This window comes from Hyperolius riggenbachi, chromosome 7 (assembly GCF_040937935.1).
Source record: "Hyperolius riggenbachi isolate aHypRig1 chromosome 7, aHypRig1.pri, whole genome shotgun sequence".
In the NCBI taxonomy this organism is placed as follows: domain Eukaryota; kingdom Metazoa; phylum Chordata; class Amphibia; order Anura; family Hyperoliidae; genus Hyperolius; species Hyperolius riggenbachi.
The window spans coordinates 81,457,807-81,473,760 of NC_090652.1; the positions used below are offsets into that span (position 1 = coordinate 81,457,807).

At 43.2% G+C, this 15,954-nt stretch overlaps 1 protein-coding gene across 1 annotated transcript in view; it reads left to right on the plus strand.

Moving 5' to 3' along the window:
* The window catches only part of LOC137524388 (uncharacterized), a 173,901-nt gene that overhangs the window by 49,660 nt on the left and 108,287 nt on the right, over positions 1-15,954 (plus strand). Inside the window, exons 20-23 of the mRNA XM_068244164.1 lie at positions 3,180-3,382; positions 4,409-4,518; positions 7,232-7,350; positions 7,638-7,817. Of these exons, the coding sequence (XP_068100265.1) occupies positions 3,180-3,382; positions 4,409-4,518; positions 7,232-7,350; positions 7,638-7,817 (612 nt within the window). The remainder of the gene's footprint in view (positions 1-3,179; positions 3,383-4,408; positions 4,519-7,231; positions 7,351-7,637; positions 7,818-15,954) is intronic.

Consider the following 15,954-nt stretch of genomic DNA (forward strand, 5'->3'; position numbering starts at 1 on the left):
ACCAGATCAGAATCAGACTGTAGACTCACCCATTATGTCCAGCTAGGTCCCCCATGTAGACTCACCCATTATGTCCCTCTCCCTTCCCACATAACATCTGCCTAGCATCAGTAATGGTGCAGTGTCCAGATAGGTCCCTCATGTAGACTCGCCCATTATGTCCCTCTCCCTTTCCACATAACATCTGCCTAGCATCAGTAATGGTGCAGTGTCCAGATAGGTCCTTCATGTAGACTCGCCCGTTATGTCCCTCTCCCTTCCCACATAACATCTGCCTAGCATCAGTAATGGTGCAATGTCCAGATAAGTCCCCCATGTAGACTCTCCCGTTATGTCCCTCTCCCTTCCCACATAACATCTGCCTAGCATCAGTAATGGTGCAGTGTCCAGATAGGTCCTTCATGTAGACTCGCCCGTTATGTCCCTCTACCTTCCCACATAACATCTGCCTAGCATCAGTAATGGTGCAGTGTCTAGATAGGTCCCTCATGTAGACTCACCTGTTATGTCCCTCTCCCTTCCCACATAACATCTGCCTAGCATCAGTAATGGTGCAGTGTCCAGATAAGTCCCCCATGTAGACTTGCCCGTTATGTCCCTCTCCCTTTCCACATAACATCTGCCTAGCATCAGTAATGGTGCAGTGTGCAGATAGGTCCTTCATGTAGACTCGCCCGTTATGTCCCTCTCCCTTCCCACATAACATCTGCCTAGCATCAGTAATGGTGCAGTGTCCAGATAGGTCCCCCATGTAGACTCACCCGTTATGTCCCTCTCCCTTTCCACATAACATCTGCCTAGCATCAGTAATGGTGCAGTGTCCAGATAGGTCCTTCATGTAGACTCGCCCGTTATGTCCCTCTACCTTCCCACATAACATCTGCCTAGCATCAGTTATGGTGCAGTGTCTAGATAGGTCCCTCATGTAGACTCACCCATTATGTCCCTCTCCCTTCCCACATAACATCTGCCTAGCATCAGTAATGGTGCAGTGTCCAGATAAGTCCCCCATGTAGATTTCGCCCGTTATGTCCCTCTCCCTTCCCACATAACATCTGCCTAGCATCAGTAATGGTGCAGTGTCCCCCGGAGACCAGGAGGGGTTTTGAGTGACTGAGGCTGAAAAGGCATGACTTGTTCCTATAGGTGAGATCTGTGCACAATTCAATTTTTAGATCTCTGTATCCTGACAGGTCAGAGAAACCTACAGTTATGTATTATTAATGGTAGGTTTTAGATTAGACATGTGAAGAGTATCAGTGATGGTTATGTTAAAGTATGAGGCTAAGGATAACAATGCTAAGGAATCATTTTAAGGATCAAGGTTTCAGTTTGACTTATATGAAAGGCCTGGCATAATGTTGTTATAAGTATCTGTTTATATAAAGGCTATACACATGTCCAACTTAATGCACAACCAACCGCAAAACTTGACCAACCATACAAGTTGTTACATGACAAGTACATACACACACGCCATCCAACTAAACAACTAACTCACTTAAATACTATGCTAGCAAGCTAAATGACAAACTGCACAACATGTCTGCATTCAAAAGCAACAAAGTTGTTCAAGAGACTTGTACACACATTCCATCCTGCATAATAGTTGGTCAGATTGATCCTCCAGTTGTATCTGGCAAGCAACCTGTTATTAGTTGGTCATCTGGTTGTTAGCTAGCATTACACACCCAACTTATCTTCCAACAGACAAGTTTGGTAGATAGTTGGACAGATTGTTGGTAGGTGTATATGAGCCTTTACACATATGTCTTCAGCAACTTTTTATAACATACAAGTTGCTGACTGCCATATGAGCTTACAGTGTAATTCCTGCCATATTCATAGTCTAATGGTCTAATGTCCCTGTAATAGTCTAAAGTCAAACTAGGGGAAAACCAGTTAACTTTTTAGCATGTTTTTGGAATCTGGGAAGAAACCTACACAAACACAGGGACATACAAGCTCCATGCAGATAGTTTTATGCCCCATGCAGAGTCTCAGGAATAATTTAAACTTGAGACTTCAGTGCCTCAAGGCGAGAGTGCTATGCACTATTTCACTGTGATACCCAGACAATAAGTAGTACAATTTGTAGGTCAGGCGCAAGGTTAAGGCTATCAGGAGGTACAGGTATGAAAGGGGTTAGCAAACTGTTCTGGAAAGGAAAAGGGCAAAAGGAGGAGCACTTTGTAGTGTTATAACACTTTATTACAGGTAACACGCATAAAAAGTTACACTTACTGAAAGTCAGTAGTATGATCATATCCCAAAGGCAAAGTGCTTGTCAATGGGTGCTTAGGAGGCAGCCTTTCTAACTGCTGTGGCCAGCAGTGTTAGTGGCCCAGTTGGCGGATGAGACCCAAGCTCCTCTGAGGGACTTCTGTGCCAGTGAAGTCACTACGCATTTCAGCGCCTTCTGACGAAGGTAACGCCAGCGAAGTCACTGATGCATAACACTATAAAACTACAGAGCACTCCTCCTTTGCCTTTTGCCTTTTTTTAAGATCACCTCACAGCCAGGTTTGAGGAGCAGCTGGTAGTGTTGCTTATTGATTGCTGTCACCCACCATTGTTGTAGTGCAAGATTTCACATTGACTTCACTTCTTTTCTGGAAAGGAGACAGGGGAGGTAAGGATTAAGTCATTAGATAAAGAGTAAAATGAAGGTTAGGCCAAGTAGAAAGGCAAGCCTATTAAAGGTTATGATTATGAAGGGGCATGAGGTTGGTGGATATTTGGGTTAGCTTAATATGAAATCTGGTACTGATTTAAATGGTGACAGTATTATGGTGCCAGAAACAAACGTAGGTGTGAAGTGTGTTGGCCACCAAAATAAGAAGGTAAAGTCAGCCAGCCATAGACATTCCTTCCTCCACCTACAAAAATAACTGTTAAGCACTCTGCAACTGAAAAAAATACCAAAAAGTAGGAGAAGAAGTACTATCAAGGTTATTTTGAGTATTTTCTTGCTTTCAGGTGGTTTAAAATGCATTTTATTGACAACTTTGAAAATATCACATTGGAGAAAACTCAGGAGAAAAATGTAATTGCATATGTGGCTGTAAGCATTGTGTGATTGAATGAGATCATATGTTGATCTAGCAGGATCCAAGTTGGTCTCCTGTGCAATCTAAGTTTGGATAACATTTCTGTACCTGTTGTTATCTCTTCCACAGAGTGTGAATATTTCTAATGACGTGAAATACTTCATGCTGCAGCAGACATGTAGCCAATTGGCTGAAGTTATTGTTAACTTCACAGCACAAGAGACCTCCCTTTGGTTTGAAAATAGATTGACTACAGTCATGTCTACAATAGACAATACGATCCTCCAGTCAGATATCCCTGTCACTGTAGATTGCAGTGTCCAGAAGGTCTTGTAAGTATTGACTTGTTTCAGATTGAACCAATGAATGGCATTAGAATATCAGTCCACTGTTGCACTGAAGGTAAAAATACTTTTCCAATGTTACGAACAAAAGAAAAAAGTAGCGTGTGCTCAGACCAGGTGACACCTGACTTATATACTGGCTGCCTCATGTTAATTGACTAATTAAAATGGCATAGGATTTGGATGTTGCATTTGCTTGCCAGGAAGTGCAGGATCTAAAACTACCTCACTGCTGTTCCCTGCAGGAGTTAGCCCTCGCAAAATACTTTGCATCTCAACAGGGATGCCGCGTGTAGACCTCCTTGTACCTCCAAGAAATGGGGGCAGTGCAGACACTCCCACAAAGCACACACTGCCTGGGAGTGCTGTGGCTGCCCCTCGGGGGGGGGGGGGGGGGGGAGCAGACAAATGCAGAAAATAAAACCTCCAGGCATGGCCAAAGCCCAGAGGGTACCATCCGCGCTGCCCCCAAAAGATAGGTTCCTTACCTTTGCTAATTATGTCCAACTGCGAGTGAGCAAACTGCATGTCCTGGGAGTGAAAGCACTAATAGGTGGGGCGAGGGGGGAGGGAAGGTGCAATCCCTAACCCTAATCGATACTCACCTTTATTGTCTGTGCCTTCAACTTCAGCATCAGCCTCTAGTCTACTGTCCCTCCACCATTATCTTCTGAAGCATCTGACTGCGTACCTGAAGCATTTTTGTCATCAGCATTGGGTACTCAATTGGCTGAAGCAGGAGATATAGCCAATCACGGATTTCCACACCATTGGAACTGAAATCCCCATAACCTACTGGGGCAGATAAGCTTAAACTATTCTAATTTGTGATTGTTCAACTTCACTGTATGTGATATCATTGTCTTAAAAGTAATTGCCAGCTAAGGTGTAAGAGATTGGATCGGTCCATTGGAGATCTCACACCACTGCATTTCACCATTGTGACTTTCTTTTCCTTGCATGAATTTCTCCATCGTTAAGACTGACTGAAAATCTGCAAATTCTCTCTTGCAGTGTGAATGCCTTTAGCAAATGCTATGATGAAACACTTGAAAGCAACAGAAAAGATGTGACCGCTCACCTTGAGGAATACATGCAGCAGGATACGCAACACAAAACTGAAGGTATCTGCTATATCAGCAGTGACCAGTAGATCTAGTAAAATACTAGCCAGATTTCAGCTGCAAAAACAAACTACAATGCTCATAATGGTATTCAGAACCATCACTATACAGACAGGAAGTGGAGATTTTGTTTGAGACTGAGAGAGAGAGAGAGAGAGAGAGAGAGAGAGAGAGAGAAGGGGAGATCAACAAAACATTTTTATAAACTAGGGAAGAGTTAGGTGCCCATTGACGGTGCAATTTTAAGGGAACTATCATATTTTTGAGCAGATCATTCAGATTGAAAGATAAGATCCTGACTGCTCTCGCCACCCTGAAACCGGTTGCGATCGTATGTATGAAATAATCCCTCATGCTGATTAACCAGCTCTTTAACTACCTAACGACCATGTCATGCCAATGGGCGTAAACGCGGCGGCTCCCCCAGGATGGCGTAACGACAATTGGTGTCAAGTCCTGGGGTTGTGTTTTTGCAGGAGATCGTGAGCACATGTCTCCGCTTGAATGACGAAGCTCCGCTCCATCATCAGTCTCCCAGTGGCGATCGCTGCTAGGAGATTGTTAGATGGCGAAACGGCCATCAATTTACAATGTGCAGAGCTGCGATCTAAGGCAGCGCTGTACTGGGGACAGCCATGACACTTAGCTGTCGCCCTGGGAGGCTCAGAGAGTGATCGGCTCTCATAGGCTGATGTCTATGAGAGCCGATTGCTGGGATTGGCTGCCGGGGGGAGGGAGGGTGGAAAATTAAATAAATAAATAAATAAAAATGTATTAAAAAAAACAAACAAATAAAAACAAATATAAACAAACAAACACAGGAGCAGCGATCAGAGCCCACCAACAGAAAGCTCTGTTGGTGGGCAGAAAAGGGGGGGGGTCACTTGTGTGCTGAGTTGTACGGCCCTGCAGTGAGCTTTTAAAGCTGCAGTGGCCTGAATTATAAAAAATAGCTTGGTCACTAGGGGGGTGTAAGCCTACGGTCCTTAAAGAGTAACTCCAGTGAAAATAATGTAATACAAAAAGTGCTTCATTTTTACAATAATTATGTATAAATGATTTAGTCAGTGTTTGCCCATTGTAAAATCTTTAAAATCCCTGATTTACATTCTGACAATTATTACATGGTGACATTTTTACTGTTGGCAGTAGCTGCTGCTTGCTTTTTTGGCAGTTGGAAACAGCTGTAAACAGCTATTTCTCACAATGTAACAAGGTTCACAGACATGAAAACTGCCAGGAGTACCACGGTCCTCAGAGTTTCTTGTGGGAGGGGTTTCACCACAGTATCAGTCATACAGTGCCCCCTGATGGTCTGTTTGTGAAAAGGAATAGATTTCTCATGTAAAAGGTCAGAGTTTCTCTTTAAGTGGTTAAGGAAACACAGTAATGCAACCATTGATTGATTGGGCTCAGAAGCTTCTCTGTTTTAATACAATACAATCGGAACAATCTGATCGAAAATATGATTGTTCACTAAAAAATTGCACCACTGATGAGCACCTTCAGAAATCCTGTTTGGTTTTTATTGTTGTCCCTCATTTCCTGTTTCACGTAAAATTTGAAGTAGGTCTTGGGGACACAAAAAGCTTGAAGCTGGTAGGGATCATTAATGAAATGTAAATCATTTCTCCTAACATTAAAATTTCAGGTAAAAGCTGCGTATAATTTACATGAAATTTCAATGTTAGGAGAAATTATTTGCATCCCATTTATCATCCCTAGAGGCAGGCACTGGGGTGCTTTGGCGCAGGATTCTTTTGTGGACACCAGGAGAGCTTTAATTTCAGTATTGAGCCAAAGTTGGCTGTGCCTAAACAACCTCAGTGTAGGAAGCACATTCACCGATATTTCATACCCTTCATGTCATCTCGTCTCCTGTCAATTTTAAATTTTGCTTTGGGTACGACTGGAGTTCTTCACTCTTGAAGTATTTTTTTTTTACCTTTGGGACTGAATGAGATTAGGATTAGGTGCTATGAAGTTGAGGATACTAGAACATAAGGAGGATTTAGTGGGCTTTTTTTGGAGGTCACTGGAGAGTTTTCTTTAGAGCAGGGATTACTAGGATATGGTGCGGGAATGATTTGTTTTCTTATGCTGAGGGAGAAGGTTGTGTTCGGTATCTGAAATGCTTTGACATAGAAAGGGAACAATAGCTGGCTGGATAGTGTACTGGTTATGGGCTCTGGCTAGGGTCAGTACCTATTCAGTAAAGCATTCAAGGCAAGACTCCCTAACACTGCAGGGTGGTCTCTTGAGTGCATCCCAGTGGCTGCAGCTCTGGAGCGCTTAGAGTCGGACAGGAGAAAAACGCTGTACATATTATGTTCAGATTATTATTAACAATAACTCAGTTTTGGAGGAATGGGAATTTGAGCTGCAATAGCAGGGGTAAATTGCTGTCGCCAACAATTACTGCACATCACTGTGCATTACCGACACCAAAGCAACCCTAAGCTGTCAGAAAACCCAGTTTAATACCTTAAGGCCAGGAAGTGATAGAAAAGCTCTCCATTTGCAAACACTTGAAAAAAAACAACTCAAGATAGAAAAAAAGTTTCTAGAATTTGGTCAGGGGTTCATTAAGATTATAGGGATAAAGTGGATGGGATTTATGCCCATATATATCCCATATATAGCTTGAATACAGCCTAAGTATTTGTTCCCAGATATTGCACACCTCTATCACTTTTTGTTTTGTTTCTCCTAGTGAATCAATGCATAGATAAAGAGGAAAGCACTCTGACCTATATACAGGACTATATTGGAGAATACGTTTCTGAATTCAGCTATGAAGTACTGGAGTCTTACTTCATAAAATTTAATGTGGTATGTAACTGAATTTTCTCGATACTCTCTTAAGAAAATTATATATATATTGGAGATTAAAAAACGTTTGGGAAGTTTGTGATGTGGGGCCACCTGGGGGGGCAGTGTTCAGTACCTATTATATAAGGAGTAATTGGGCAAGACTCCCTAATGCTCCTGGGTGGCCAACGAAGAGCGCCCTTAGTAGCTGCAGCTCTCAAGCACTTGGAGCTTGACAAGCAAAAAGCCCTATACAAGTGTTAACCTTTCATTTCATAATACTATTTTTTTTCACCCTCTTGTTTTAGTTTGAGACTGGAGTTCTTGTGCTATTAACAGTGAACCAGATTGGAGACATGGTTGTGGTGGACAAGATTTATGAAAGTGATGAAGAATCCACTAAATTCATTACCTACCTGAGCAGCAACAGCACATCAGTGGATACTGCAGATGCTATTATGGAACGCTTTTGTGAAACCGGCACCCAGGTACGTTTTTGTCCAATTTGCCTCAGTTTCACCCTTTGCTTGGCTTACTATAACTTTGACTATTTACATTTTAATGTGGCCAAGCACTTAACCATTGAATGCAATGGCTCCACACCATCTATTGATGAGGATCCAGACACATGGTGCTTTTCGCATCTGAAACCATCTGCTGAAATAAATCTTTTATTTATGAATAATAGATCTTTGGCTGGAAGCACAATCTTCCAATATAAATTATTTTATCAGACTCTTAGATTACCATCATGCGGTTACAACAGCATGGTGTACTGACAGCGAACACTGTAGCCAACAGTGGCTGTTGGCTGAAGCTTGGCCAGTAGAAGACATTGAATGCTTCTAGCAGTCACACCTCTTTGATGAATATGAGTTAGCCTTTAGATCAGGGGTAGGGAACCTACTGGCTCGGGAGCCAGATGTGGCTCTTTTGATGGCTACATCTGGCTTACAGACAAATCAGTATGGTTTGATTCACTAAGCTACACTGCTCAAGCAGTGCACCTTAGTGTGGCAGCACAAGTAGAATTTTCATAGTGCACGGTACTACTGTAGCATGCTCTACTAACTCACTTGTGCTACTCCAAAACAATCGATTGTCCCACTCTGGACCCTGTCAGGTCCAGTGACTTTGTAGAACGAGATGCCTGCACTTTGATTGGCCCAATAGGCTGCCTGTCACTTGACAGGCAGCCTATTGGGCCGAAGTGCAGGGATCTCATCCTACAAAGTGAATCGACCCCCAAGTCACCTAGCTATTTGTACAAGCTGTTAGTATGTATTTATCCTGTCTGGCTCTCGGGGAAATTGCTGATGTTGCTGAAGCCCAAGAGAAGCTGAAATTTCTGACACTTCCGCTGCCTGGTGGATCAACTGTATACACATCCGCCATGGCAACAGGGACTTCAGCCCTACCTACTGTCCTAGTTTGAAACATATTGGGCTCGATTCACAAAGCGGTGCTAGCTTAGTTAGAGACTTTAGGCGTGATAACCATTGCACCACGCTGGTGAAAAGCCAGTTTAGGCGTGATAAGTTTAGGCGTGATAAGTTTAGGCGTGATAAGTTTAGATACGTTTAGATCGCGCGCAAAGTCCTGCACGCAAAGCAGAGCCATTAAACTCTATGCGAAGTGCACCAGACTTTGCTAGCGCAAAACTTTTTATCAGCTGTGCACTGCGGTGCTAACCCAGTTGGTGCTATAGTTATCACGCCTAAACTTATCACACCTAAACTTATCACACCTAAACTTATCACGCCTAAACTTATCACACCTAGGGCTCGATTCACAAAGCGGTGCTAACCCAGTTAGAGACTTTAGGCATGATAACCATTGCACCACTCTGGTGAAAAGCCAGTTTAGGTGTGATAAGTTTAGGCATGATAAGTTTAGGTGTGATAAGTTTAGGCATGCTAAGTTTAGATAAGTTTAGATCGCTTGCAAAGTCCCGCACGCAAAGCAGCGCCATTAAACTTTATACGAAGTGCACCAGTCTTTGCTAGCGCAAAACTTTTGATCAGCTGTGCACTGCGGTGCTAACGCAGTTGGCGCTTAAACTTATCATGCCTAAACTTATCACACCTAAACTTATCATGCCTAAACTTATCACACCTAAACTTATCACACCTAAACTTATCATGCCTAAACTGAGTTTAGGCATGATAAAGGGCTTTTCACCAGGGTGCTAACTGTTAGCACCGCTTTGTGAATCAAGCCCATTGTATGGAATTACACTTAAAAATATATGAAGTTTATGGCTCTCTCAGTCTAAAAGGTTACTGACCCCTGCTTTAGATGGTAGGCCAGGATGAGGCACTTGGTGGTCTACTATCTACACGTTAAGGGCTTATGTATCGATACATACTGCTCAACACTGCTGCCGACCACATTGGTGTGTGTGGTCAAGAGCAGTGTTGGTTTTTGAAGCACACCCTGCTGCACCACTCTCACTGTGAAGATAGGCATTTTTAAGGTGTTACCTCTACTTCCCATGCAGAGGAATGATGACAGGGGCCAAGAACAGGCACACACCATTTTTGTGAATAAATCAAGGACAAGCAGCTTAATCACTTAACATGTTAGGAGAGGTGCTTGTGTATAGAGGAATCCACAGAGAAGAATGCAATCAGTTTGAGCATGTGATTGATTCGTATAGCTCTGGATGGGTTGCTATGATTTTCGGCTTTAGTTTACAACAACAACAAGGTGGCACATGATCATGGCCATCCAATCAGAATCTTAGTGATCTATCACCTAATTCAACACATGACCTGCTTTCCCCCCATGAAATATATCCTCCATCCTGCCATCATTAAAAGACGGATCACATGCTTTCCTCCACCCTGCAAATATCAACTATTTTGCAGCCAACTTATTTAGAGGCTTGCAAGTGCTTCAGGCCAATTTATTTTAGCACTTTTTATTTCTTACTTGTTACATTTCTCTGCTTCTAATTAGTACTACTGTAATGTGTATTTATGGCCACTTGTCACTAGAAGGCAGTGTGAGGCAATAATAGAGGACTTCTGCTTTCAGTTTCTATATTTTATGCTAGGAGAGAGAGAGAGATCAAAGCATTCCAATTTACAGCACAAGGAGTTTTGCCGACTGGGGACAAAAGCAGTGCACTTATCTTAAACGAGATAACTCTATTGAAGCTGTTAATGGGTTAAAAGCTTGATCACATGCTTTCCCCCATGCAATATATCCTCCACCTGACCAATATTAAAAGCCTGATCACATGCTTTCCCCCCATGGAATTTATCCTCCACCCTGCCAATATTAGAAGCCACATCAGTTGGTATTGGCTCCACTTTTCTGGTCAACCAACCTCCATGATGGTTTAAGTGGTTATTAAAGCTTTGGGAGAGCGTATACTTTCTTAATATTAACAATAACGAGTTGCAGTGATATTTTCTAAATATGTTCTTGGACGAAAAATATCTAAAAAGCAGCTTTGCCAGCTGATGATTGCTGCAGCCATCACCTAAAGCATGAACCTCTAAAGCAATGGCCTGTAATCAAGGGTGCCTCTAGACATTTTGTCACTCCAGGCGAGAAAACTTGTGGCGGCCCCCCACCGCCCCCATGGTGCCCCCCCATGAAAATAATTATAATGCCAGGAAATAGTTTCACCAGGAAATAATAATAATAAAAAGAACATTTACTCACCTGCAGAAGACACTCTCCCTGCCTCCCTCCCGCGGAGCAATTCCCCCGATGATCTTCGTGGAGCAGCTTCAGCTGCAAAACTCCCGCACTGACAGGCAAAGCAAGGCTATGGGTAAATTGCACCCCAAAGCCCTGCACGGGAGACATAAATAGTCTCCAGTGCAGGGCTCCGGACTCCATTTTCCTGTAGCCCCCCTCTGCCTGCCGAAACCCACAGACTCCGCAGGCTGCAGAAGTGGGCTTACGGGCTGCGACCAGTGAATTGGCACAGCTTCTATTAGACGCCACCAGCCAGTTCACCACCTGGGGACACACCATCTGGCGGGGTAGGGGTGGCCTCGACCCCCATCCCCCCCCCCCCCCACCGTGCACAGCACTCGTGACCGCTTGGTCGGCCTGGTGGACCATGTGCCTCTGCAAGAAGGTCAGAAGGAGACACAAAGGGGGACACAAGGAGTCACAAAGGAGGACAGAAGGAGTCACAGGAGGACTAAAGGAGGCACACTGGGGAACAGAAGAAGGCACACAGGTGCACAGAAAGAGGCACAATGGGGGACAGAATGAGGCAAACAGGGGGAACAGAAGGAGGTACAAAGGGGGACAGAGGGAGGCACAGGGGGACTGAAGAAGGCACATGGGTAGGCACAAGGGAACAGAAGGAGGCACGAGGGTCAGAAGAAGTCACAAAGGAGGACAGAAGGAAGCACAAGGGGACAGAAGGAGGCACACAGGGGGACAGAATGATGCACAATGGGGGACAGAATGAGACACAAAGGAGGACAGGAGGTGGTACACAGAGGGGCAGCAGGAGGTACAGGGGGACAGAAGAAGGCATGGGGGCCAGAAGGAGGCACAAAAGAGAACAGAAGAAGGCACACAGGGGGACTGAAGGAGGCACACAGCGGGACAGAAGCTGGCACAGAGTGGGACAGGCGATGGCACAATGGGGACAGATTGAGGCACAAAGGGGGACAAAAGGGGCCACAGGAGGAAAGAAGGAGGCACAGGGGAACTGAAGTAGGTACACAGGGGACAGGAGGAGGTACAAAGGGGACTGAAGGATGCACAATGGGGGACAGAAAAAAGCACAAAGGGGGGCAGAAGGAAGCACAGGGAGACAGAAGAAGGCACAAAGGGGGGCAGAAGGAGGCACAGAAGGGGGGAAGAAGATGGCAGGAGGAGGATTTAAGGAGGCACAGGGAGACAGAAGGAGGCAGAGGGGGGCAGGAAGGACACAGAGAGACAGAAGAAAGCACAAAGGGGCACAGAAGGAGGCACAGGGGGACAGAGGAAGGCACAGGGTACAAAGGTGGCACATGGAGATGGAAGGAGGCACAAAGGAAGACAGAAGGAGGCACAGAAGGATTCAGAGTGGGACTGAAGGAGGAACGGGGGCAGAGGTAACACAAGGGGTCAAATAAAGGCAAATAGGACATAAAGACAGGGGGACAGAAGGAGGCACAAAGGGGCATAGAAGAAGGCAGAGGTGGCACAGGGGGACTGAGGGAGGCACATGGAGACAGAAGGGAGCACAAAGAGAGACAGAAGGACAAACAGGGGATCAGACATGGCACATGGGACTGAAGGAGACAGAAGAAGGCACAAAAGGGACAGAAGGAGGCATGAAGGTGGAAAGAAGGATGCACAAGGCAAGGAGGTGGCATCTGCCTGCAACTTACACTAAGTAGATGCAGCAGAAGCATGTAATAGAACACCCATGGGGGTAGGGCTTAGACTGGGGTGGAGCTAAATTTGGGGGCAGGGCTTAATCCAGCAACATGGCGCCCACCCAAGACCAATAGCACTCTAGGCAATGGCCTGTACTGCCTATGCCTAGAGGCTTCCTTGCCTGTAATTGCTTGTCGGATTCCCGACATGACATTGAGAATGGCATGGAAGTTTCATCCAAGCATGCTCTGGGGGCTTGTTTTTTTACTGTCTGGGAAAAGGTGTTTTGTTTGAAGGGAGCAGGAAAACCAAATAAATGTGTGCTGTTTTAAAGACTGAATTAGCTTTATTATTAGCAAGAAACGTCCAGAGATACTTTAAATACAGTAGAATCTCTTTATAGTAAACTCTAAAATAATAAACTCAGGTTATAGTAAACTCCATCTCCAGGTCTTGACCATACATACATGCCTGTATAAATACTGTACACAATATATGACCTATGTTTTCTGATATAGTAAACTACTTGGCATGGTCCCTTGGATTTAGCTATAGAGGGATTCTACTGTATTAAAAAAAAATCTATTTTAGTTTACCAAGAGAGCTCCACACAATAGAATGATAAATGGAACCTTATCTTTTTTGGTAGTGAGTGCTTACACAGTATACAGGAGAAACTCCCAAAATCAGAATATCATGCAAAAGTTAATTTTTTTGATTAATTCAACTTTAACTACTTTGTCCTCCTTGACGTAGAACTACGTCAAGGAAGCCATGTGCGCTCCCGCGTGCTCCCGCGGCCGATCGCGTGCATGCATCGTTAGCCCAGGAATCAATTAATCTGGCCATGGTGCCCGATCACTGATTCCTCTCCCCCACAGAAAAAGCGACAGCTTCTCTCGGAAGCTTCACTTTTTTTGCCTCCTATGTCCCTCTAAGCGTAGAGTGACGTCATGTAAACAAACTCAAGGTTGCCATCTTGTGGCCAAAAAGTAAAAGTACATCTATATATAAAAAAAAACAAAAATACACATATATTTACCCCAAACAAATACTATTTACATCCCACCCTCCCAAAAATACCCACAAAATGTTTAATATTAAAAAAAATTACAATAAAAAAAAACATAAATATTTACCTAAGGGTCTAAACTTTTTAAATATCTATGTAAAGATGAAATATTTCAATTTTTTTTTATAAGCTTGTAAATAGTGATGGATGCAAAACGGAAAAAATGCTCTTTCATTTCCAAATAAAGTATTGTCGCCATACATTGTGATAGGGACATAATTTAAATGGTGTAATAACCGGGACAAATGGGCAAATACAATAAGTGGGTTTTAATTATGGAGGCATGTATTATTTTAAAACTATAATGGCCAAAAACTGAGAAATAATGAATTTTTTCAGTTTTTTTCTTATTCTTACTGCTAAAATGCATTTACAGTAAGGTAGCTCTTAGCAAAATGTACCACCCAAAGAAAGCCTAATTGGTGGCCGAAAAAACAAGATATAGATCAGTTCATTGTGATAAGTAGTGATAAAGGTATAGGCTAATGAATGGGAGGTGAACATTGCTCGGATGCATAAAGTGAAAATGACCGAGGTGAAAATAAAATATGAAATCATTACATGAAAGGCGAGATATTTCAAGCCTTTATTTGTTATAATTTTGATGATTATGGCTTACAGCTTATGAGAACCCTAAAATCAACATCTCAGAAAATTAGAATATTATCAAAATGTTCAATATTCTAGTCTCAAAGTGTCAGACTCTAATCAGCTAATTAATCCAAAACACCTGCAAAGGGTTCCTATTTCATATATCAATTTCACCTTTTAAGTTGATTTACTGAAATAAATTAACTTTTGCACAATATTCTAATTTTTTGAGTTTCACCTGTGTACTTTAGTGTTCTGCTGTTTTTGGTTTCAGTTCCCACCATGTTTTTTGCAAATAAGTTACAATGTAGCTCAAATTAAATAAAATAATTAAAGAGGAATTGCAACCAAGGATTGAACTTCATCCCAATCAATAACTGATAGTCCCTTTCCCACAAGAAATCTTGACCTTTCCTCAAACGGATCATCAGGGGGCTCTGTGTTTCTGATATTGTGGTGAAACCTCTTCCACAGTGTGATGTCAGTACCTAGGTACTGACATCACACTGTAGGAGCCTTGTTGCACTGTGGGAAATAACAGCTGTTTCCAACTACCAGAAAAACAGCATCTCCTTCCACAGACATCACCTGCCAGCAAATCAAATGTCACCATGTAGTATATGTCAGAATGTAAATCAGGGAGAGGAAATATTTTACAATGGGCAAACACTGACTAAATCATTTATAAATAATTGTAAAAATTAAGCACTTTTGTTTCAACACTTTATTTTCACTGCAGTTCCTATTTAAGTGTTAGGTCAATGCATACAAATGGGGGCTACAGTGCTTTATATGCCAGGCCTGATTTTACTTCCAGTCCTGTCTGTTTTCATCTATAGCCCAAATATTCAGTCACAGGAGGCTGCTTCCCCCTAGCTTTTCCTTTGGGGGTGCATTAAATGTATCACAAAGAACTAGTGGTTGTCTGTATGCAATAAAAAAAGATCGCAGAATCCTGCACTGAGGGGACTGCTGTTTTCCACCTTAAAGAAAACCTGTATTGAAAAAAAGGCCCCTGGGGGTACTTACCTCAGAGGGGGGAAGCCTCTGGATCTGATTGAGGCTTGCTCCATCCTCCTCAGCATGCTGGCTGACTCCCCTATTTGAATAAGTCTGGAGATACAGTAACATGAGGAGCATTACATTTCCAAAGACGAAAGGTTGATTTTTAAACACAAAAGTATGCCTGAGTGAAGAATCTTATCAGTCTTAGAGAGGAACTCCAGTGAAAATAATGTAATAAAAAGTGCTTCATTTTTACAATAATTATGTATAAATGATTTAGTCAGTGTTTGCCTACTGTAAAAGCTTTCCTCTCCCTGATATACATTCTGACATTTATCACATGGTGATGGTGACATTTTTCCTGCTGGCAGGTGATGTCAGTGGGAGGAGATGCTGCTTGCTTTTTGGCCGTTGGAAACAGCTGTAAACAGCTGCTATTTCCCACAGTGCAAAAAGGCTCCCACAGTGTGATGTCAGAATCATGGTCCTGCCATCACACTGGGGAGGGGTTTCACCACAATATCAGCCATACAGAGCCCCCTGATGATCTATTTGAGAAAAGGAATAGATTTCTCATGGGAAAGGGGGTATCAGCTACTGATTGGGATGAAGTT